The sequence below is a fragment of the Pecten maximus genome, chromosome 14 (assembly GCF_902652985.1).
Source record: "Pecten maximus chromosome 14, xPecMax1.1, whole genome shotgun sequence".
Taxonomy (NCBI): Eukaryota; Metazoa; Mollusca; class Bivalvia; order Pectinida; family Pectinidae; genus Pecten; species Pecten maximus.
The window spans coordinates 22,723,124-22,749,451 of record NC_047028.1 but is presented as its reverse complement, the minus strand read 5'-3'; the positions used below and the strand labels follow the sequence as shown (position 1 = coordinate 22,749,451).

Sequence of the window (26,328 nt, the reverse complement as noted above, 5' to 3'; positions counted from 1 at the left end):
CTCTTTTCTGTGATAAATTATTACGCAACGTCATCAGCCAATCAAAAATGACGTTACATTTCGCAACGTCAAAAATTTTGTGATGGAGGTATAACAAAATTATTTCAGCCAATGAAAATGCGTGTTTCATACAAAATTAAATTATTGGAAGATATCTTTTAGAAAGAGTCAAATTCCCAAATCTCAGGAATGCTGAGACTAAGTCTTTTAATTTTGTACGATGTTAATTGGGTAAAATATACATGACACTTTAACAATTTTAAGAATTTTGGGCAATATTAATGTGTTAACTGTACACATTTTAAGTACTGTTACAGTAAAATATTGTATGATATTGATGAGTATACTTTTCCCACATTGGATGTAGTTATAGATAGGAATTATATCTACAATTTGGTAGTTTTAGACCCTCTTTCCCTTATAAACCAGGAGAGGGAGCCCCATGTTTATCACGTTAAAAGATGCGTCAGAATTAGCTGACATCAGCTAACCAGTGGCGTCTAAGAAGAGGTATCAGGTATCAGGTATTTCTCACTAACATCACATCAACTATGCATTTTTATCACATGTATTTCAGTTTGATATGCAATATATCATTTGGCTTCATTTTAATTTGTGACATCATCAACTGCAAAGAACTTAAATAATAACTGGAAAAACATACATCTGTAGTCAAATACTCCTTAATAAATACATGCATGCAATGAATATCATTATCTTTGTGTCTCAAACCTTGGGTCATACCCATAAAGTGCCACACAAGGAAACTACCAATATTTTGTTATTCGTTGTAACCTACCAATATGTTGTTGGTGCAGTGAACCCTTCCACTTTTAAGCCGGGAACCTAAGCTACCAATGTCATATTTATGTATATCTAACCTACCAATATGTCACCCCGGGGAACCTCCCAATTTCGTGTAAACCATGGGAACCTACCAATACGTCAGCCCAGGAAACCCCTCAATTTTGTGCGAACAGGGGGAACCTCTCAATGTTGTGTAAACCATGGGAACCTACCAATACGTCAGCCCAGGGTACCTCCCAATGTCATGTTGACCGTGGGAACCTTCCAATATGTCAGCCCAGGGTACCTCCCAATGTCATGTTGACCGTGGGAACCTTCCAATATGTCAGCCCAGGGTACCTCCCAATGTCATGTTGACCGTGGGAACCTTCCAATATGTCAGCTCAGGGAACCTCTCAATTTTGTGCAAACTGAGGGAACCTCGCAATTTTGTGTTAACCGTGGGATCCTACCAATATCTCAGCCCAGGGAACCTCTCATTGTTGTCTTAACCGTGGTAATTTACCAATTTGTCAGCCTACAGAACCTAACAACAACACGCCAACACATGGAATATACTGTACCTAAGACATAGGTAGCAGATCACCATCAATGAAGCATACAAAAACTGCAAATAAATCCAATAAGCGCCTGTGACTCTTGATCAAACGAGCAATAACTCAAAAACACTTTCAGACCTTCAAGACAATTTTTTCTACAAGAAATATTTGAAGAATCTAAAATAAGTGAGATTCTGTCTTTACTGTTAATCTCCTTGTAAGAATTCTGGTCTGTTTAAGCAATAAAAAAGAAAAACTGATATTGTAGAAAATTTAGTACACATTCAAATTATGAAACATTTTATGCATCAATATTGATGGACAGTTGATTCCTTCTCTATTCAACCACAAAGGGAGAAATGTGTGTCCGATTATTACAATGGAAGGGTATTAAAATATGGGAGAAGTGTGTATCCGATTATTACAATGTATGGGTATTACAGTGTGTGTCCGATTATTACAATGTATGGGTATTATAGTATTGAAGAAATGTATATCCGATTATTACAATGTATACATGTAGGTATTACAGTGTGTCTGATTATTACAATGTAAGGATATTACAGCATATATCTGATTATTACAATGTGAGAGTATCTTAATATGGGAGAAGTGTGTATCCAATTATTACAATGCATGGCATCATAAGGGTATCACAGTATGGGAGAAGTGTGTATCAAATTATTATAATGTATGGGTGTCACAGTATGGGAGAAGTGTGTATCAAATTATTATAATGTATGGGTGTCACAGTATGGGAGTAAGTAAGTGTGTCTGATTATTACAATGTAAGGGTATTTATTACAGTGTGTGTCTGATTATCACAATGAAAGGGTATTAGTTCTTTCCAATTATCATGAATGGGTAAATTATGTATTTATAATGTTGGTGAAAAATGTATCTGATGAGTCAACATATATCTATAATCCAAGAACCCTGGCCTCTACATTAAAATATCAACAAGCCAAGATCATCAACAAGATCTGCTTTTTGTTGTTGTTTTTTTTTTAAATGAAAAACAGCACTCAAGTTTGGTGACAAAATTCTCCAGCTTTTCAGCGAATCCTGACATAGTTTTATATACCATTGTCAAAATAATGTATTTATCCTATCTTTTTTTAAAGAAAAAATGTTTCAAACCCTATATTCTTTAATTTGTTATTAAAAATTTTCACCTGACATATCGTAGCATACATAAATGTAACAGGAATTTTCATGCCCAATATCTTATTGCACTCTTTAGCAAATCACAAGAAGTCTTTGAAACACAAATACCAAACCAGAATAAAAATAAATATTGGGCACAAAGGGATGTCAATATCAAATCAAACAAAATTTAGGGAGAAAAAATAGTGAAAATACACAAGAAAACTTCATTGAAAGCGTAAGTTTATAAGTACCGATGACGTATATTTACCGAATATAAAGGGAAGAGCATAATTCATAACAAATATTAATTCAAAGCAAAATTCAAAATCAAAGAAAAATAAACAAAGCAATAAAAAAAATGCAAGACCAGTCACTCACAATATTTAGATGTACCAAATTCCTTCATATATTAAAATTGATTGCAATATTGTAAACAACTTCTTGATCATTTATCGAGATCGAACAAGGGGCATAACTCCTGTAAAAGTCAAAATGAAAATAAATCAGAAGCACACAACTACCTTTATAAACAGTTCATGTGTACAGTTTTATCAGTAACTATATTAAAAGAATTTTAAGTAGCAGCACTTAAATGAAAGTTTATAAATGGATGTGAGAGCAGGACACAACAAAATCATGAAATCTTAATGTACATATCACCAATAGCAACAATCAAGTATTCCAGGTTTTCTGAAAAAAAAAAAAAAAAAATGTTGATAAGAGTTTGAATGTATAGAAATCAAAAGATGGATGTTGCTGGGAAAAACACTTCTCAAAAATCTATAAATAATCTTTGAAGGCATGGGAACCTGATGCATTCTTGTAACAAATTGTGGTAATTATCAATAAAAACAAGAAAAATAAAACCTTTGTCTTATGCATATTGATCAGAAAAGCTTAAATACCTCTAGGACGGGTTGAAATGACTTTGGAACAGAATATGCACAGGCGTTCTTACTTAACAATTCTAAAAATGTATAAACAGTGGCTATCCTCTTTGTCCATTTTCTAAATCATAACAAAAACAAAACAAAAAATATTTCAATGAAACAGCTTTACCGAAAAAATGGAAGCACCCGTAACAATGTCTAAAATCTCAGGAGTTCAAAAGACAAAATTGTTATTACTGTATACATTATATACACTATGCTTCATATACAATTATACAAAATATAAGTAGTGTAAGTCACAGATTGATAAATAAATGTATATAGATACCGGTGCTATATATAGTTTCAGCTGTTCATACTTAAGTGTCCTATTTCAAAATAAAACAACTAAAGAATAATGAAAAGGTAAAATCAAATATTGTTCAAAATCAGCGAAATATAACTATATAGTTTTAATATTCATAATTTAATAAAAATTTGAATAACAAGTATTGTAAATACACAGTATGGCTACAAAAGAGATGTACAGGTATTTGAACACATACCTTATATCTTTACACTGCTGTGCATCTTATACCAGTACAGTAACATAAATTTCAGTGTCAATTTCATGCATTGTACCCACGTACACAAAAAATCCAGTCAGGGGACTAAAAATTTTAAAATTTCAAACTACATATTGTAGGTCAGTATACATGTCAGATCTATATATACCAACAATCTCAATCAATATGAAGATGTATGTCTATATGTTAGCCTTAAGAAATGAAAATTGATCTTTTCACATCCTACCAGTTCTTTTGGCAATCCCATAAAACTGCAATTCCAAAACAGAATCTGTAAATCTGCAGATCTACTAGACATTCTATTATCAGTTAAGTACATAATATACATTGTATACACTTTAAATATCATTGGAAATCATTGGATGATTTTTCACAAATTTAAAATAGACCTTCTCTATTTATACTATAATAAATATCTACTATTTATTGTACAGGGTATAGGTGGACTTATAATTTAGCTTCCATTTTATGAAATTAATCAATAAAGACATGCAGATTTTTTTGGTCCTACCTTGAAAAGCTGAAAGCTTCATCAATCTCAACAGAAACAAATAAGTTTCCATTTATCATTAATGTATCTAGTACATACGAATACACAGTATTCATTTAAAACATAATATCTCTCTTCTGCCAATTGAATCTACAACTGACTCAATGCCATTGCTGTCAAGTTCAATGTAATGCCAAAATATCACCTTGACGACTAGATCTATGATTTAATGTCCTGGGTAATAATTCTAGTCTCTCGAAAAGGGCTGGCACAACGAACATTATTGGTGTAGTAAGTATGCATAGCCAAAGCAAACTGACCAATCACACCATGGAATAAAATGTTAGTCAATTCGTGCTCACTCAACTTTCACCTTCTTTTAACCGTTGATATATACTGTCATGTATACACGTCTTACTGCTTACAGTAAATTTGAAGCCATCCCTCCCTACTTCACCTCATCCTCCCCCTCCCTTCCCTCATAAAAAAAAAATCATCTTCCATCCTCCCCCTCCCTTCCCTCATAAAAAAATAACAAAATCAAACAAGTCCACATCCTGTTCCATATAAACTTTCTTATCAGCCCCACCAATCAACAGGAATTATAGATTAACTATACCGTCTGAATGTACACGACTGGGGTCCTGATAACTCGTCTGATACCCGTTTTGTTCTTGATGGAATGTTGCAGCCATGACTCGGCCGTCGGCAGACTGTACAGTGTAGTTACTCTCGATACCGAGGTCGTCCACCTCTGGCTCCACATCAAACAGTTCTGACGCTACATCCCTCATTAGAAGTTTCTCCTTCATGGCGCGTTTATTGCGTCTGTAACTATCCACACGTTGTTGACTCCGGTGTTGCTGGACTTGTTGGCTCTGAGCTTCCCAGTTGAGAGATTGAGACTCTGGACTGTATTTGGTGCCCTGTTTGTGGATTCTGAAACACAAGCCCAGTTTGTAACTAATAAGCACGAAAATAGGATGAAACACAAGAACAGATTATTAGAAAACAATGGGCCTTCTAATGCAGAAATAAAACCAAAGTGGGTGGGATCTCATATACATGTAGATATACAACCCCCTCGCCCATCAATAAGACAATGATCTATCTAGAGGTTTCACCTGTTTTAATAAATGGGGACAAGTGTGACCTCCTTTGACTGTAAAACTTAAGCAAGGACCACTAAAATCTAACTAAGTTCGGAACCTGACGGTGTGTGTAAATAACGATGTGAATATCAGCTGAACCGGCCCAGAAGTTCACAACATATCTTTTACACAAGGTTTGCAAGAATGCAGGCACAGCACACAGACAAAGTCATTTCTAATACTATTATACCCTGATTTAAGAGTATGGATAATGACCAGTTGTCTAAATCTATGAAGAGATATACTCAAGACACCTGTACATCAAACAAATTACCAATAAACACTGATCATATACTGCTTCAAGCTATCCTACTGTAATTCTTAGACTACTTGTATATGGGCCAGCTGGACAATGACCAAAGGCATATCTATCAAACCATATTTTAAAACATTCCATTTTATTTGCATTTATCTTGTTGGCATTCATATAGTCTACAGTGTTTTTTTAAAGAAGAATGATTGATAAACAGCTCCATACTTTTCAAATATTTTTGTCATAGAAAACTTTGCTAGTTAATCGCAATTATTATAATGAAGCATTTACTTCAAACAAATATAATTATGTATTCACTGTGCTGATAATAATCAATAGAATACATAATAATCAATAGAATACAATCTCTAAGGGATATGAATGTAGTCTGCCAGGGTTTCATATGAATATATTGTATATATATACATTTGTATATATGGTAATACTAGACACTGTACTTGTATATATATCGGTCATGCAATGTAAGGTATGTACAGTGTTTATAAGGATATGGTGCCTGTGTATAGACAGATATATAGACATATTTCTATGTACCAGGTATGTGTAGAAACATGCGACAGAAGTTCATAGATAATACTTGATCCACAGGTTTATAAACAAGGATAACACTATAACAGCACTAGAACTTCACTGGTTTATCTCCCCTTATCAATAAAAAGAATATAGAAAGAATGTTCCAAACAGGAAAATAGTTATACCTCCAAGTCATCACAATACACAGGATTTCAGCTGAACTTGTCTATAATTATGATTCAGCAAAAATCTTTCTTACTTTACATCATATATATATGTTTGCTCACAGCTCATATATATCAACACAAATAAACCATGTAATAAATCTTATGTTACTGTTTATATCCTTTGACATATTGACATGCAGATGATTGGCTTTCACAGAATCAATATACATGTATAGGGCATTGTATTGGAGGAGGTCAGAGATGCACAAGGTTCTGTATCAGAAATTCTAAGTGTAAAGGGACATAACTCCAACAAGAGGCACTAAGGGCCTGTATCATTCACCTTGAAGTTTATGTAGATTTTTTTGTTAAAAGATTTAAGCATATTTGACCCATGTGACTTTGATAAGGGGCAAGGTATTGTATTTGAACAGGTTATGATCTATAACCCTGCAGCTCAGTATGTTACAGGAACAATATCAGTACCCTGGGCCTTTTGTTATCCAAAAGACTTCAACATATTTGACCTCTATGAACTTGAAAAGTGGTTCAGGGTCATTCATCCAAGCATGCTACTGCCACAATATCAGTACCCTTTGCTTTTTTGATATCAAGAAGTTGTTTGAAGTTTTTAACATATTTCCCCTATGTGACCTTGAAGTAGGTCATGGTCATTCATTAGAACAAACTAGCCCTTCACCCCATCATGCTACAGGACCAATATCAGTACCCTGGGCCTTTTGTTATCAAAAGTAGTTATTTGAAGACTTCAACATATTTGTTCCTTATGACCTTGCCCAATAACAGGTCTCTGGGCCTGCTGGTTATTAAAAAGATGTTTACAATGTAATGGGAAAAACTTAATGCTTGACGGACCACAGTTGGACAACAGATGCAGCACCGCAACATAAGCTCACTTTGGCAGGTGAGCTAAATAAGTAGAAAAACTGATTTGCGTGGAATGGACTTTAAAAAGGAGTTGGGAGTTAATATGGTACAATTCACAGGGTAGTACATGTACAATGATGAATTGTTTTTGTTCACATATAAACGCTAGAACCACATAGATATAATAGAGTTGGGATCAAAAGGAGGTAAGGCAAAGGTATCTGTATAGTAGTTAGGATTGTATGAGGTACGCAACCTGTTTTTACAAAGGACTCCAGGTAAATGACGTTGTCATTCAAGTTGTAAATGCTTTGCGGCATTCGTACACTAAAAACAAAACATAGCACTGTATATATATACAGGCAGATTTTTCATATATCCTGCATCCGACTCCTTCCGTTTATTATCAAAGGTACAATTTTGAATCATGATGATATTGCATTGACATTTCAGTGTGTGAGGTATGGAGAGAAAAAGTTAACATTTACATCTGAAAGTTTTAGTTGAAAAACTCAAACTAAACTCATACATTTAACTGGAAGACAAGAAAAGGGCCTCTTTTGTAATATCATATCAAAGAAAATAATTTAATGGTTTATTTCACTTAACGTCCTATTAACAGCCAGAGTCATTTAAGGACGTGCCAGGTTTGGAGGTGGAGTAAAGCCGGAGTACCCAGAGAAAAACCACCGACCTCCGGTCAGTACCTGGCAACTGCCCCATGTAGGTTTCCAACTAGCAACCCAGAGGTGGAGGGCTAGTGATGAAGTGTTGGGACACCTTAACCACTCGGCAACCGCAGCCCCTCATCAAATAAATCATTTTAATATAAGAAATATACATATATAATAGATACAGGCAAACCAAACAATGCACTAATACAACAATGGTCTACATACCTCTGTACAATAAATATAACTACGACCACTATAGCAGACAGCACATCCACGGTCACCCACAAAATTAGGTAGTTCCTCGGTAACTGCAATTAAAACACTCATCAGACATTGATCCATTATCACACTCTCATTATTCCATTGTTTCAGGTATGCAAGCTCAATTCAATTTAATTCATTTCTGGACTTTGATTTTTTACTGGCATGCTACCGGCTAATATAAGGTCCCTAGGTCATTTTGTTAATGAGAAATTTAAAAAAAAAATAATTTGTTCTTTTTTTTTACCCCTGTAACCTTGAATGTAGGACAAGGTCCTTCATTTGAACAAACTTGAATTGGTAGCCCTTCACTCAAGCATGCTGCAGGTCCAATATCAGGTCTCTGGGTCTCTTGGTTATTGAGGAAAAGGTGTTAAAAACATTTTTGTCTTCTATATTTGTCAAAAAAGGTCAAGATCATTCATTTTAACAAACTTGGTAGCCCTTCACCCCAGCATGCTACAAGCCAATAGCTAATATCAGGTTTCCTGACCTTTTGGTTATTGAGAAGCTGTTTAAAAGATTTTTAGCATATTTGACCCCAGTGACCTTGAATAAAGGTAAAGGCCATTCATTTGAACACATTTGGAGGCCGTTTACCCCAGCTTGCATGCTACAGGCCTAATGTCAGGTTTCTGGGACTCTTGATTTTCAAAAAGAAGTTGTTTGAATGAAAACTTAACAAACGACTAACGACAGATGCCACAACACAGCACATCGCAAAAGCTCACTTTAACAACAGTCTGATGGTGATGTGCTTAAAATAGCAATACAAAAACGAAAGTTTCCCAAAAACTTTGATAGTAATTATAAACTTGTAGATTACGATTTTAACGTACCAGGGTCCACACTGGCTGTTCCACTTTTGACAGGGTGTGACAGTTGTCAGAACTCACACTGGCTGTGCCTACACACCAAAACAGAGACAGGAACCATCCAGTGTTTACATTGAACACGTTAACACTGATGTTATTGGCCTGACACTCCCTGAAAAACAACAGGAATGGTCACATATAATGGAAAATATTAGTTTCACAGAAAACAAAAAGATTATCAAAACATCAATATATGTACCAGATATGGTTATCGTAGATAGGAAATAGTCTATTATAACGATGTGATAATTCAAAGCAAATTCTGGACACAAATAATCCATTTTAGAATTCTTTTATTGGAATTTTATTTGTAATATCAATACAGTATCTTTCCATAAAATCTTGGAAGGGATGCACGTACCCCTGGTAGGACCTCTTCGTATCTTTGTTTCAAATTTATACATAATGATAGAATATCTGGAAGGCATATCCATTGAAAGCCAATGTCACAAAGAGATCTAACATTTAATTGATACTAATTTATTACTAAGACACATTTGGTTTCTATTATATATAAGCCATATCATGCACAAACCTAATTTGTTCCAAAGTTATGCTGCTGTATTCGATGTTAATGTTGTAGATGTGTTTCCTGCGGAGAACATCTGGAGGCAAGTATTCCCTCAAAACAGGTGTATAATTTTCACCGAGTTTATCTTCCACATTCATCAACCACCATATCTGTCAGGTAAGAACGTAGTAAGGTACCAGAGTAAATCAATATTACTGTAAGACTTTATAAATCTGTTTGATATCCAGTGACATGTGACAGATTTTTTACCTTTACAAGAAAACTTTAGAATTCAGATAAATGTCAGGATATGTTATGAGCTTCATGGTCTGTAAGTAAATATTACGGCTGATTTATGAATAGAGGATCTCAATATTCTTGTTGAGGAAAATAGCTTTTAACACCTTAAGAAGTTATCAGTTAATAAAGTAGACACTAGAAAAAAGTACTTAAACCCATAAGAGATAGTACGTCATTATTGAGTCATTGTTATAGGGACCACAGAACCAAATCAAAAATAGATTGTAGGTTTTCCCAGTTTGGGCAGAAGATTTAATAGGAAGGTGAATGCATTGGGGCCTACTGATTAGATATTCAGTTGAGAGAAGTTTCCAAAGTTTTATGAGTTGGCTGGGCAATATATATGTACATGTAGATGTAAAATATGCAGAAAAAAAGTTAACTTTTTTCTAGCCTGTTTTTGTCAGGTGGAGTTAATTAAGTGTGTAATTTGCTGTAAATTTAGGTGAATTTTTGGTGCTGAATTCAATACAAGATGGTGGCCCCAGTATAAAAAAAGTTCCAATTGGTAGAATTTTTAAATATTCTATTTACAGGTTTGTGAGATGACATTCTTCAAAATTATCGCTAGTGGACCAGTGCTGAACATTCCATTTAAGCAGTACAGTGGTAAACCTTAACATTATCGACTATGGGAAATCATATGGTTCAGTGGTTCCAATACCATTTTATCTGACTTACCTTCTTGGGATCTATGCCTGACTCGTGTATGGCGTTATGAACAGGTCCCATGTCCGTGTGAAATGGGTGTGATTTGGAAGGTAGAAAGAGATCAAACATGACAACCTTGCCTGTTTTGTTGGCAAATTTTAGAAGTTCGAGAAAAGTTGGGATCTTCTGTTGTGTGTAAAGATTTCTCCTCTCTGACGACACACTGCCTAAAGTCATCATTGGGTTGGTCTGTTTAAAACAAAGTACATTTTTCATAAATGTTTTACAGACAGTCCGTTAGCGCCTTAATGACAGTCTTATAGCATTCTATTTACTAACAAACTATCATAAAGCCCTGCTAGAGGTAATCGGTTGGTGTTATTTTGTCAGCAGTACCAACTTGTATTACATATTAGGACCATAACATCAATTGCCAATACATCATGCTAATGACACAAAAGAACTTTATGGTTAATTAATTATATACATGTCATAAACATCTAATCTTGGCATATTTCTCTGTTAAGATTTGGTCTCTTTCATATCCAGTCAAATCTGTCTAAGTGACCAACTCTATTGGGCAACCCTCTGTTCTAAGCGACCATTTCAATTCCCCCTCCCCCAGGCATTTTTGCTATATATTTTGACTCTTGTTAATTAATCCTCTCTTTACACAAACAACAACTGTATATTGGCTTCCCTGTGTTCACATTAACTCTTAAGCTCCAAAAATGCCTTCTATTCCCATTTTGACCTTAATAACACTCAAGTACTAAGGAACTTTACTTTCTTGTGAAACAGGACGGGAAGGGGGCAAAGAGTTGTTCTAGCAATTATAGTGATTGTTCAGACGTTTTAACTGATAAAAACATATAAATGTGCATGAGCAGTATCACAAAGAATGCATAGACTATCAATTAAGGTATGACAGTATTGATAGTTATGTAACTATTATAAATATTTGGTTAGTATGGTAAGATGTTTTGTTTTTATCATTACCATACAAAAATAAGTGTTTGAAATTATCGCACAAGGATTTTTCGCGGTTCCTTACACTACATACGTGTTCTCGTGTGAGGTAACAATCAGCACCACGGAGAACAGAGTGAACTATAGCCAAGCAGGCTGTTTGTCACTGGGGAATTTTTATGGGAAAAGTTGGAATAATGTTCACCTTAACGGTGAGTGTTGATATTGTTAAAACAATGTGCTAATTTGCAATAGGTGTATATTTAGCTGTTATTGCCAATTTTATGAAGAATAACAAGATATTTCATGTGTATATAAATCATGAATTCTATACACCACACAAGCACGTTCATTACCTTTACAAACCATGAGCCAGCATCTAACTGCTTTATCTGAGATATATTGAACATGGAAGCTTCTGTATCTACTAGGTCAGGAAAAACATCGGCAATATTTGTAGTTCTCGCAAAAGTTGAATCATGGAGTAAAAATGGCACACCATCAAAACTGTAAGATACAATCAAATACTTTGGTCACAAGATTTTTTAACACCTGTAAGTCTCTGTTTTACACGGCTGAGGAACAAGTTACATGGCATCTTGGGTTATTAAACGTACATGTATCTTTCAGTTACATTGCAATTACATGAATAAATGATTGGCTTATGTTTTATTTATCAAAAAGTCTCACATTAACAATATCTTACTTTACTGGTAAGTTCCATCTGTTATTTACCTGTTCATACAATAACATTCATATCTGATTCAGTAGTAAGAATCATTGAGAAACTTATCCTTAAACTTGTATTATTTTGTTTGAATTTGAATTGTTTAAACTGTACTTTCAAAGTGAGATGAAAATCATGCAAAATTAACTACCATGAGAAGCTTTCAGGTGGAATTAGAGAGAATGATCACACTCTGCCTAGCATCTTCAGAGTTCTACTGTATAGTACTTGTTTAATTTTTGTATGACTAAAATTTCACCTTTGTTCAGGTCAGAGATCGTGGATATTAAATTTTCTACAACATTATTATTTTTATGCTTTATTTAATGATAGCAGATATTTAACAAAATTATATACCCCACAAATATTACGAACTGTATGTACAGTGTATATTCCCCCAGCATCTGTATCATTCACCAATACATGTCCAGCATGAGGATTTGTAACAATTGGTTGTACATGTATGATTTATATATGTAACTGTGATACCTTACCTGAGTCTTACATCAGTTTCATATCCGAAAACTCCATATTGTTCAGCAACCTCATATGAGATCATAGTATTCTCTGGTGCAATCTGAAATGAGAATTATGAGAGATCTTGTACCAAGGCTTTGCAGGAAAGAATGCATGTATGTACAGTGCACACACACATCTGTTCCTGTGGGATTTGTTATAAAAAAGTTTTACTGCATTAAAGTTTGGAGATGGTGTATTTGGGAACCACTTTTAGCTTACTATTTCAAAATTAATACTTCTGCGAAAATGTTGAAGGGGGCTTAAATATTTGTTAAGGTACATCTACCTGTGAGTTCCGTTTTTGCTGAAAAATTCCAAACCAATCTACCTGTTTCAGCCAGATTAAACCTACCCAAGGGACCCCTCGGTGGCCTATGATATGTGGCAGCAATATGTACCGTCCCCAGAGGACCCTCAGTGGCCAATGACATGTGGCAGTTTGGACCTACCCAATATGACTCTCTGAGGTCTATGATATGTGGCAGTTTGTACCTTCCCCAGAGGACCTTCTATGGCCCATGAAATGTGGCAATTCATACTTACCCCAGAGGCCCCTCTGTGGCCTATATGTGGCAGTTTATACTTACCCCAGAGGCCCCTCTGTGGCCTATATGTGGCAGTTTATACTTACCCCAGAGGCCCCTCTGTGGCCTATATGTGGCAGTTTATACTTACCCCAGAGGCCCCTCTGTGGCCTACGATTTGTGGCTTATGTGGCAGTCTGGTCGTTGCCACTACACAGGGCGAGTCAATAAACAGGGGAGATATATACAGTCCAACCATCACAATTAAATATGCACACAACCACAGCATCTGTAAGTCTGAAATTCAACCATATCTTATCTAAATATCTTAATTTTCAACAAAGTCTGACATTGATTGTAAAATCTTGACAATATTTTGCATGCTATTTTCACTGCACAAAATATAATCTATCTATAAATTGTCTAAGTTTGACTTCTACATTATCTACATTTTTTATAAAGAAAGCTACGGGCTATTCCAGTGAAGTACTATATCCCACTGGAGGACTACAGAAATAAAGAAATTCCATGATTGGTGAATCTGGAGTGGGTATATGTTAACGTGTACATTTTACTGGGAAAGAACTTAACACAATTAAAATGTTGATGATGCCATTCTTGCCCGCACCGACTTTTCGTCAAAGGTCAAAAAAATCTCAACCTGCAGGCTAACAACAGAAATATAAAATTGTCTTCCTTATGAAATTGCATTCTATATGAAAATGTCTTCAGTATTAAATTGTCTTCTATATGAAATTGTCTTCATATTAGCACTTTTAAATTCGGGGAATTTCTTGCCCCCAATTCATTATATCATATTTTGTGTATTTATTTCTTATGTAGATGATATGCTTGGGATCGCCCAAGCTCGGGGGTCGCCCCATCTGAAACAGTCTTAGCAGAACTGCCTGCTTTTTAGCTACCAACTGCTTACTCTGTGGCTTGAGGTCGCTCAAGCTAGGTTTCTCTCCTCTCTATTAGTCATAGCTAGCTAAGCTATGATCGCTCTAGCTTGGGGGTTGCATGCCCCTATAGTATAATTAGTATCTTAATTGTTTAGGTGTATCTTTTGAGTAGCGAGTAAAAATTTATTATGTAATATTGTTAGTTGATGTTATTTAGTTGTAAGAATGAGCAGCCCCTAAGAATGCCAAAACCTTTAGATAATATTTAATATGAGCCTGAACAAGTTATTGGTTCCATTCAATAAATTTTTGACTTTCATACTGTTTTGGTGTGTTGTGTATAAACTTCTGTATAAAGTTGCATTCTATATGAAATTGTCCCATTATTCTATATGAAACAGCCAATGATCGATACTGGGTTTATTAATTAAGTTATCAACATTTTCAAAAAATGTACATATTTGAATCTAATGACTACTTACACCACTTAGACAGGGTGAACCACTGTCCTATGATGATATATGACATTAATGTCATCAAGATCACACATCCGATTTGGAGGAACGGACCAATGACCTAAAACAAAGGGTAAAATAGATATATAGCTGTGAATGGTATGCTGTCCACAACAATTAAAAAAAAAAAAAATTGAAATCAACACAGTATACTGACAGTAAATGTGTACATAACTTTAAAATTTGTACTTAGTCTACATCTTCAACCAATTCTCAGAAATAAAGACAAATTTGAAATTAAAATTAAAATTTGTGAATGGGAAAGTGTCTGTTTTAATTGGCTTTTGCTTGTCCTGGTCAGGAGTACTAGCGCCATACTTTCACTTAAAGTTACAAAATAAAGTATTGTATGTGCCATGTGTCCAGTACTCCTCAGAGATATTACGTTGGTGTGGGCATGCGTATCTCTGCTTACTAATTCGAGTTTTGGGGGTAGTTTTGACCTACCTTTAGAGACAACCAGATCAGGAACCATTCAGTGGCCCAAAGCTCAGAGTAACCGATTGTTCCAGCCACACAGCAGGCCAAACAGATGATGATGAATACTACATGTACGGGATGTACATAGAGTTGGTGACCATGTACAATGTGACACAGGGACAAGAGCTGAAGAATACAGTGAAGTTTGATGATACAAAGACATGTGGATACAGTAGATAAATATCAACAACATAAATACATTTATCTTAATCAGGATAAATAAATATATAAGTACATATTCTATAAGCCAGTATATAATATCTTCTAGCCAATTGCAGCTAGGCCAGAGGAATTTCTCTTTACCCCATCTGGTAGAAATGAGAGTTTGTCTAGAAAGCCAACAAGGGTCCGGGTTTGATTCTCAGTGGTGGCATTGTAATAAATATAATTTATGATTTCTGCTGTTAAACACTTATCCCAATTATATAGTGCTCCCTAGTTTCACCGTTAGGGGACTAATAATTTAGTGCAGTGAACTTCATAAAACCAAATTTTAAGACATATGTACATTAACCTAAAGAAGATCAATAATAAGGTTCAATTAAGATTAATAAATAAGTACATTTATTTTGAGTTGAATTTAATTCTCTACTCACCATTAGTACAGTAATGTATGTAAAAAGGACACAGATCACAGACAGCAGTATAACAAAATAGGGAGCCCAACTGTCAAATGAATTGTACATGAACCTGTAACATAAAACAAAGCACCTGTTACACTTCACCAGTCAAAACAGACTCATTATAATATAACATATAGCTAACATATGTTAATCAGCATCTTCAATAACTAAATCAAAGTACTGAAAGTACTGTAGGAGGCGTTAGTCAGATGTAAAAGGAGATATTTGAAATAAAGCGAGAATACAAATTAAACTGATATCAACATGACTAAACATTTCCACTTAAGTGTGTCAAACCAACCGGACATAATGGTTTTCACAGTCCTGATGAATGTAATGGTTTAGACTGTTCCGATATACATAATGGTTTTAACCATCTTAAAGTTTCAAACCTACTTCTAAAAGTAGTTAAACATTTCTTATTTCAATCAAACCTTTACTTAAGAAGTCAAACATTTTAAATTTTTTCAAATCAACTTCTACTTAGGTACATGTCATTAACATTCATACTTTAAACCATCTTTTATATTTTTAAGTAGTTCAAAATTTGCATTTATGTGTTTAAAACAAACTTATATTTTATAGGCCTGGGTATTAGAAATGTCGAAACAATATGATATGCATTTCGATAAGTTATAACAATACACGATATGTATTGAAAATACAGGAAGTGTCTGCTACTTTTTTTGTTGAAAGTGTGCAATGTCTTTCAATATCTTGTAAACAAAGTTGTTTATTCCTTTCTATTTTGATCTTAGAATAATATCAAAATTAGATTGACGGCTTTTAAAAGTTATTACACTTTTTTTTCAACAAATACCTCATTTGTTAAGGACAATTATTTTAAAATTAGATATCAATTCCATCTATTTTAATAGATCCAATGTCAATATTAACAATAAACTGTGATTTGTGATTTGTTGCTTTTTAATTTACCAGCAAGATGTAGATAATAGCCTAGTAGCTATAGGTACTGTATATAAATATACAGCGTTTTACATGCAAAATATTGAAGAAAACTTTCATATTTGATATCAATTCAATATGATTGTATAAGTCCCTTGGGGTGGGGAAAGAACCCTGGGCCTATTTTTACATCAGGATTGTGTTAATCTCTTGGTCAATTTGGCTTAATTGACATAAATAACTTCTTCTCTGAAACTAAGCAATCGATATAGCTCATACTTGACTGGTAGCATCATTTTGGGTAGGGATTCAAAATTGTAAAAATGGTGGGGTTGACCCCTGGGGGGGCAGGGTCAAAAGGGGTCAATTGGTTTCTCTGTTATGGATATAACTCACATTGGTGTGGTAGCAATCCCTATGGGGTTGTACCCAAAGTCAATTTCATTTCATGGATTAATTGCACAATTTGGTATAAAACCTGCATTTGTATGGTAGCATGGTTATGGGGTGGGTATTCAAAATTGTACGAATGTTTGGGTTAACCTCCCGGGGGCTGAAGGATGGGACCAAAATAGGTCAATTTCGCTAAATTGACATTTTTAGAATAACAATAAACCAATGTACATGTACCCATATAAAATGCTTATGATATATTGACATAGAAATACCAGCGACAAATAAACTTAAGCATCATTCTTGTTTCATATCTCATAAAACCAGGTGAGCGATACAGGCCCTCGGGGCCTCTTGTTTTATCTGTGAAACCATTCAGATCCCAACTCCATAATCTTGCTGGACACCCCTTTTGAGCCAACAATTGAATTGCAATTTATGGATAATTTTTAATTTTGGCAAGAAAACATTCTTTAAAGGGCATGTCTGCATCATTTTTAATAATTTGCCCTTGAAACTTCGCACACACCTTCATAAGAGCCGGTTCTTTAAAATGTGAATGAAGGTCAAGGTCAGAGAGATAAACTCAATATTTGTAGCCAGTCACACATATTACATGTATCTGTTTGCCAAATATCCAGCCTTCATGTGTATGTGCAGTTTTGGGTCATTTTTTCATTTTGGTAGGAATTTCTTTTTAAAAGTGCCATATCTGCGTCATTTTGATTATTTGACCTTGATACATTGCACACACCTTTAAAAGGGCCGATTCTTTAAAATGTGACCCAAATTAATAATTTTGAAAGAACTTTGAATTTTTTTCATCATTTGACCCCCGTGACCTTGAATGAAGGTCAAGATCAAATATAAGTATAACATTTGTAGCCAGCCATACGTTATCGATGCGCCAAACATCAAGCCTTCATGTGTATATAGATAAAAGAGCAGAAACCTTTATTCTGCAATTTTGGATTATTTTTTAATTTTGGCTGGAGAAAATAGCTTTATGATTCTTTTCCAAGTGCCATATCTTTCTGCCTTATTTTTATCTGATGACAATAAAATATGCACATTCTGTTTCAGTGGACTATGTTCTTTCATATGAAATGAAAAAAATAATCAATTTGAGATTTTTATTTTTGACATTCGAACCCATAACAAGTCGTTGGCCTTGACATTCTCTGACAATATGTCATTGAGAAAAGTTTGCCCTAACCACGTGCTAACCAATTTCCAATGAAAATGAAACAAATTATGCTAAAATATGTGTGATGAGTTTCCTATATAAACTATAGTAAAATGTATCCTCTCCCCAGGGAGAATGCGACACATAGGGGGGCCATGAAATTAACAATTTTGATAAAACAGCTTAAGAACCTTTTGTACACCATTCTGCGATATCTTGGTCTTAAGAAGAAGACCGACGCATGACGACAGATCAAATTATAATGGTGTATATTATGAGCTGAATGTCAAAGGATTGTAAACTCTGTACAAATTGTATTATATTATCAGGCAGTCAGCCTAAATGTATGTTTCATATCTACCATATTAGAAGTTTGATGTTTTGTACGATATATATATATACTTAATTTTTACACATACATTAAATGAGTTAGCTACTTTCATAAATTAAGATGTTTTTTCTAGAGTTTACTAGGCCGGATGAAATATGATCATGAGCAATCAGTATGGTCAATATGAGATTTGATAAAATGCCTCTCGTAGGTCAACCACTCATGATCACTCAACTTCTTTTTGTAGGAGTCAATATTATATGTACGAGAATTAAACTATCGCGATGTCTGTTGCACATAAGTACAAAGAAATACATTATCAGTTAAGCCGAAAAAATTCACACTTAAGTAGCAATAACACATAATAGTCGAAAACCCAATATATGTGATCAGTGATAAGAAACAGTACTTTAAGCATTTTTGGCAATTTATCCTGAAACAGCTATAGCCTTCCATATCTGACATCCCACAGATTGTTGCTTGTATATATATATAGTTTTAAAGGTCAACATTGGAAAAAACCTAAATGGTTATACATGAATTCATAATAAATAGAATTATTGACAAAAAAGTTTCATTTATTTTCACACTTTCTGGAGACCAATAAGGAGATTGATGATTATTTTAAGGGATATGTTCGCGACATGAAAATCAAACATTTTTAATTAAATTTCAAAAGCAAATATAGATTTATTTTGAAAGTTATGAGGAATATTGATATTTGAGAAAGTCTTATATTATATGGATTTGATATCGATTGCCAATAGATATACATGTATTTATCATTTTACATGAAAACAACAAAAAGTTGTACTAATAGGTTAAAATGCAATTGGTATACATTTTGTTAATCTACAATTACTTTGTATTGTTTAAATATTCTATGTAATACAAACATTTCACAGCTTGGTGCATACAAATGTATATATATATTACATGAAAACATTTGAAAAGGTTGAATCGTGAGCTGAATAATATGTAAATAAGACAAGCTGGTTCAATAATAATTTAGTATTTTCATATATATTACGAGCGCGAGTAGCTACTGCAGTAAACCTTATCACAGAAATCCAGATTCTGTATATTGTCTCTGTCGGGGAAGGTACAGCACAAATGACCACCACGACAGATATGTGCCAGTTTTCTTAGTTTTAAAAAATAAACGATCGAATTCCATCACGCCATCACGTAGGTCTACCGATTCATGGATTTGAAACACAGGGACTTCGATCAGTTATCGCAGTAATCCGAAGGGTTCTGGGGTTGATATCGCCTTAAAGCTGATTAAAGTTTGCATATAGTATATAGCAAGATCGTCAGAAAATTCGGACTATAATCGCAGTAGATACTGTATTGTGATTTTGTGGTCTGGCCAGGCTTGAACAACTTATCGTAAACAGTTTCGTCCTAAATAAACAAACACTTATTTCAGTGGGTCAACAAACAGATTTAAACTTTGTAAGCAACTTGCCTTTAATTCATGTTGATAGATATTAATTTCTAGCGACAAACATCATTTTGATGCTTCGTGTGAAGCCCGTGTCCACGTGCCTCCATTTTGACAGAGTGCTCGCTCACGTAAACAGACGGAACACGTGATCGCTAAATATCGGACTAAATCTCATAAAATCTCGTGAACAAACTACAAAGTTGTAAACAAAAGAAATGTTGTTAGCCAAAACCTGGAAGGTATTATGAAAATCAGGAATTTGTTTGCGCTTGGTTGTTATGCCATCTTTATTTCTAGTAGTTAAACAAGTGTCCTCTGTAAGGTAACGTCAGAATCTCGCAGTTATCTCCCTTCAAACAGTATTTTCAATATAGATTTGCAAAAATCGATGCAGGTGTAGATATTTACAAGACATTATTCTTATTGTTTATTCAAAATAGTTCCTGAAATGTTCAAAACATTATCAGCATAGTTAATACATTTCTGTGCACATCTACTTTGAATGACGGACTACAATGACGTGCCTCATACTTGGAACTAATTATAAGCGAATCATTACCCCTAGTTACAGAAATTACCACCAGAGGTCTCAAATTCCGGGCTTCCGCCGAAGAGAAATTTATACTGAATATACCTTTTTTCATGTAATAGCACTTTATTTGTAGTCTTGATAGTTTTCATAAATGTATATATAGTTCAACTACATCATATATGAACCGAAAGAAACTACAAAATGAACTGTGAAAGGAAATATAACGAAAATGAAAGTGAGAGATTGTGACGTCACAACTCGTAGGTGATTGTAATATGGCAGGCGTAAACGCCTCCATAAAAAGGGTTACAATATGCTTAATTAGCTTTATTTCATGAAGCTTAGCATTGTGTAACCCTTGATTAGCGAAAATGGCTGATCAAGATTAGCTGATTTTTTGTTTTCGCCTGGAAAAATCTGTAACTGTTTCAGGTTTTTTTTCCAAGTGGTTCTATGATATTCCAGTGTATACTAATGTAAATACATAGCATTAGCTTAGAGCCTTTGTTGCTACTTTTGGTGATGTAAAACCTTCATTTCTGATAGGGAAAATTTAGATCAAATTATTTATTAGGGACAAAACCGGGCATTTTTGTCAACTTGGAGTAACTGGACTCAGTTCAGTTTGGTTACGTATTGTTTAATGTCCTATCAACAGCTAAGGTCATTGAAGAACAGCCTGCCCGTGTGCGAGATGCATACATTAGGTGTATGGGTGTGTATTTTGGGAGGCTGCAGAGATCACATTATAGTGACAACGAGCAAACCAGTCATCCCACTCCAAAAATGCAGGGCGCATATAGCAGGAGTCACAACTTACATTTTTAAAGACTACTGTATGTCTCGGCCAAAAGTAGTGCATTGAAAAGGGAGACATTAGGAAGAAGACAGTTATTAGAAACTAAGAAAGAAAAGATAGTTCCAAAATTTAGTCACCTCTTACGATCATGCAATGGGGGCAGCTGGTACAATTCTAACGCCCTATCTGTAGGGCCGCAGATCTAGACCCTACAGACACATGTATGAAAAAAATCCCTGATGGTATTCAATTTAATAAGGGTTGTTAGTTTTTAAAATAAAATCTTTTGATACCCAAAGTTTGTGTTTCCTTTCTTTAATTTACATCGACAAAGACATGGCTTAATATACATTTCTACAGTGATTTTGAGGCTACAGCTAGTCATTAAATCAAGTATTATCCGTAATCTTAGTGACCAGCGATATTAAGTACATATAATTATATATATATAAGTCCATCATGTATTCACTCACCAGTTAAAATCATCGAAGTCATTTCTGGATATTAGAATGACATACAGGAAAAAGGTGAGGAACAGAAACGTCAATGACATGATGCCAAATACACAGAAGTCCCTCTGGAGATAAAAACCAATTATAAGTTATCACAATCATTGTGTTACGTAATTAAATGTCAAAAGTAAACATAACAAGATACACTTAATTACAGCTATTATTTAAAAGTGCTGTAAGCTGTTTGAAAATAATCAAACAGGTTTACAACTGATTTAATTTTAATTTACAGCTCACAAAATGTTTTTAGTGATGAAAGAAATTTTATTATACAACTACCAGCAAATAGCATATTTAATTTTAAAAGACAAAATATCAATACAAACTGTATTGTGTCCAAATATAAAGCTTCCAGTTTTTAAAGTTTTTAAAATATTTTTTTGATAATATATTCTAAAAAAATTATTTTGATATACAATTTGATAGTTGTAAATGTATAATTAATCCTAAATTGTTTTGTTTTGCATTAAACTTTGTAATTATTGATTGATAAATCATATTGTGGAATATTGACGAATTAGATTTCCACATGTACACTTCAACATGCAAATTTGCTGATTAAGTCGACCTATATCATATACCGGTATATTCACATACAAAACATTACAACCGTTAGTCCTTTGAAGTTTGAAAGTTAGAAATTTTGAATGGAATGAAAGTGGGAAAAAAGTTTGACATTGAAGAATTTTTAACACAGGATTATAAGAATCTGGAAGGAATTAATGATACCCATGAATGAGTGAATCAAAGAGGCCCATGGGTCTGAACGGTCACCTGCATGAGTTTTTAAAAATATATCAGTCATTTTGACCCAACCCATCAGTCCCTGGGGGTCAGTCAGACCAACATTTGCATGCCATCATTCTGCCACCCATAACTGCTAATTCTAACCAAATCAAGTTAAAATGAATTCCCATAGAAATTGAAAAATATTACTCAAAAATTTGATTTCCCTACATAGACTTACAGTATTGTACTCCCTCCGCAGAGGCAAACTTGAGACCTCATGTCAGGGTCGTGAAATTCACAATTTTGGTAAAGTACCTTATATAAGACCCATCTATCTATGAAGAGTATTTGACTCTATATATGCTATATAATTTGGGCATTGTGAAATAGATTTTTGAAATTCAGTAAATCTGACCCCGTCCCTCAGTCCCCTGGGGGTTAGGGACTATATGATTTCAATTTTGGTTGACCTTTGTCCATGGATGGTTTTTGCAAAATTTCCTCGAAATGTGTTCAGGGATTTCTCAGAAGAAGTCGAAAATGTACGTAACTTGTTTATGCATGGACACATATATAGTCCACAACGACGGACAAAAGGCGATTACCTTAGAAGAATAGGCCATGAGACTTAAGCTTTGTCTCAGGTGACCTAAAACAGTCACGTTTATTACTCAAGACATCTGTGAATAGCTACACCTCTTAAACTGTGAATTACATGTTAATTACTAACCTTTCTGTTATCACGTAGGGACTGTTTATAACGATGCCAGCGACACCCCAGCAACCCTGTGATACACACAAGGCCATAGTTGTGGCGGTAATACTGGAGTTTGGCGTGGGTAACCATGGTTACCAGCAGGGCAGTACCCTTGAGATCAGCCTCCTACATCTACAAACTGGTCTTCTATATACTGTCACATCATTCTGAAAAAAAGAATTGCATTATCACTGCTTTGTTAGAAAGAAAATTATCTACAACTATATATACCTGAATTATCACCATTCGAAGCTAGGACTTTTAACCCCACACCTCTAGTCAAGCACACGTATATGCTGAAAAACCTTAATTGACGTCATGACTTTTACATGCCATGCATCAAGCAAATGCTTCGCATTCACCCGGCTTATACATTGTCCAGTCTCAATCAATAAAATGTATTGGCTATCTGGTCTGTTGTCACTCATGACAAACAGATGTTACTTATTCTGATAGATAGATATCTCTTACATCCGGTGTCCACTTTTAAAGCAGCACACTTGATCAAGACTCAAATTGCAACTGACTCTGCAGGTTTTGCTAGAGTCATCGATACAACACCATCATTTTCATGTACTACTCATCCAGATTATACTTGCCTATATATATTTACCCTCCTTATTCCAGAGTTTCTGGATTTTGGACCCTAAATTTAGAAATGATTAACTCATAGGTAAATTCATATTAATCAACTTGGTAATAATATTGCCAATATATAACTAACTGCAAACTGTAAATTAAATGTCATTATCATAATCAAGTACATGTGTCTTACATATAATGTCATTGTCATAACTGTATATACATTCATCCTGCAACTAGTACTGCCACTACATTGTCGGAATACACTCATCATATTTATTTTTGCTGTATACGACAGTCACGAAAAAACAGATGTATTTTGGAATCTGCAGCATGTGCGTCAATTTGACTAACCTACTTAAAAGTGAAACAACGTTTAAAAGGCGAACATATTTCTGTCATTTTTGACACCGTTTCATTTCAAAATGATCATTTTTGATGATTATTTTTTATGACTGTTGCAGGATAGATTATAGAATACATGGTCAGTGTCTTAAAATATAAGCTGTATTTTTGGCTCAGGACAGAAAGACAAAAGTGGCTCGCCAATTAAGGCTCGCCACTTTTGACTTTCTTTACCCTCGCCCATGGAAATACAGCTTATATTTTAAGACACTGATCACCATGCATGTATTCTCTCTATATATACATAGGGCTCTACTGAGACGGTAATATGTCACTGTCAGAATGGTTATATATATAACAGCAAGCAAAATGATATTTGCTCGCTTTAGCTTCTACGTGTACGTGCAGTTATATAATTATAGCTAAGAAACAATCTGAAGGTTTTCAATATTTCGTTTGCCTTTAATGGTTGATATGGACTGATCAAGTTATATATCAACATACTTATTCAAGTTATTATACTGTTAGTTAGGTCAGTACAGATTGTGGCTTCGATTTTTGCATGGTGCAAGTCAAGACGATCTACAATGTGGTTGTTTCACTGAAATGTCATGGATACATTGACATGACATGCATCCAGCCCTTTATATCTTTAAACTGATTGAAACTCCAAGTAGCTTTATATGTTTCTTTGTGTATCCCCTTTAATTCTTATAATATAATTATATAATTTGAAGTGTCTGAAACATTGCCTGGAATATCAAGTTTATAACCGGCGTGGCCAACTGGGCCTAGCTGCATGGTTCCTGACCTGATTACATTCGTGGATATTACAGCTTGTCCAAAGTGTCCTGTCGTGTAAACCTCTAATATTATTGGAATAGTTAACCTGACCTGCTAGCTCAAGTGATCTGGGTTTTTTTTTGTTCTGAAGCCAACTGATGCGGCACCTGTCATAAGTTTCTCGCTGTGTTATCCTCTATAACATTGTTAGAGTAGTTAGGTATCCTGGCCATGATTACCTACAATGTATATATATTATCATATGCTAAAAGTAGAAATCAAATGTTATACATCTATCAAATTAATGAAATTTGGCAATAGCTAATAACTGATATAATACCCTTATATAATACTGTCTGGTGTGATCTACCAAATAGACCAAAAATAAACAGACTGATAACCTAAAAACTTAAAAGATCCATTGTTATGACTGTCCGTGGTCCAAGAACTTGCGTTACCTTACCTAAGTTTGTATAAGCCTTAGAAATGGCAAAAGCCCATCTTAGGTATACCTGAGTGGTGTTATCAGTGGGATAAGGCTGTCATAATAAAGACATTACAGAAACAGACGAAATCATTGTCTCACATGCGTCATCACGCCTTTTCAATTTGTCATCAATGACCCCACAACGCCAACACAGGCCTAAACCATCCTAGCAGGAAGTTTGAATGAAATGTTGAATGGATATCTACAACAAACATCGTAATAACCCGAAATATTGTAGACATATACATGGAATAAACCGTTATTCGGCTCCTCTGATATCTAAAGTATAAAATACAAACCAGACGTGTGTGTATTCCATGTTTTCACATTGACGTCCTATTCAATATGACCAGTTCCGCCATCTTGGAATGTTTTCTTGACGGGTGAAAGGTCATGTTGAGTTAAAGGTCGTGATCTCGTTCTCGATTTAAAACAGACGATCCTTTACCAATTTTCCTTTCTTTGAATGAAAAGCATGAAGAACCTAAATCACAGGTTTTGACGTTGAAGCTATCGCCAATGGCCGTTGAAAGTCTTCAAGAAATGATTTTCAGACGTTTCGCCCCAA

At 34.5% G+C, this 26,328-nt stretch overlaps 1 protein-coding gene across 1 annotated transcript; it reads right to left on the bottom strand.

Moving 5' to 3' along the window:
• Positions 1-30: 30 nt before the first annotated feature.
• On the bottom strand, positions 31-26,328 carry LOC117342005 (glycerophosphodiester phosphodiesterase domain-containing protein 5-like). The gene is made up of 14 exons (XM_033903945.1): positions 26,060-26,328; positions 23,537-23,730; positions 22,039-22,142; positions 15,942-16,035; positions 15,313-15,471; positions 14,833-14,926; positions 13,597-13,742; positions 12,897-12,979; positions 12,032-12,182; positions 10,737-10,955; positions 9,780-9,925; positions 9,209-9,356; positions 8,334-8,416; positions 31-5,380 (listed from the first exon to the last, which is right to left on the bottom strand). Exons 2-14 carry the CDS (start codon positions 23,651-23,653, stop codon positions 5,044-5,046), a joined length of 1,881 nt encoding a protein of 626 aa, XP_033759836.1. The 5' UTR covers positions 23,654-23,730; positions 26,060-26,328; the 3' UTR covers positions 31-5,043.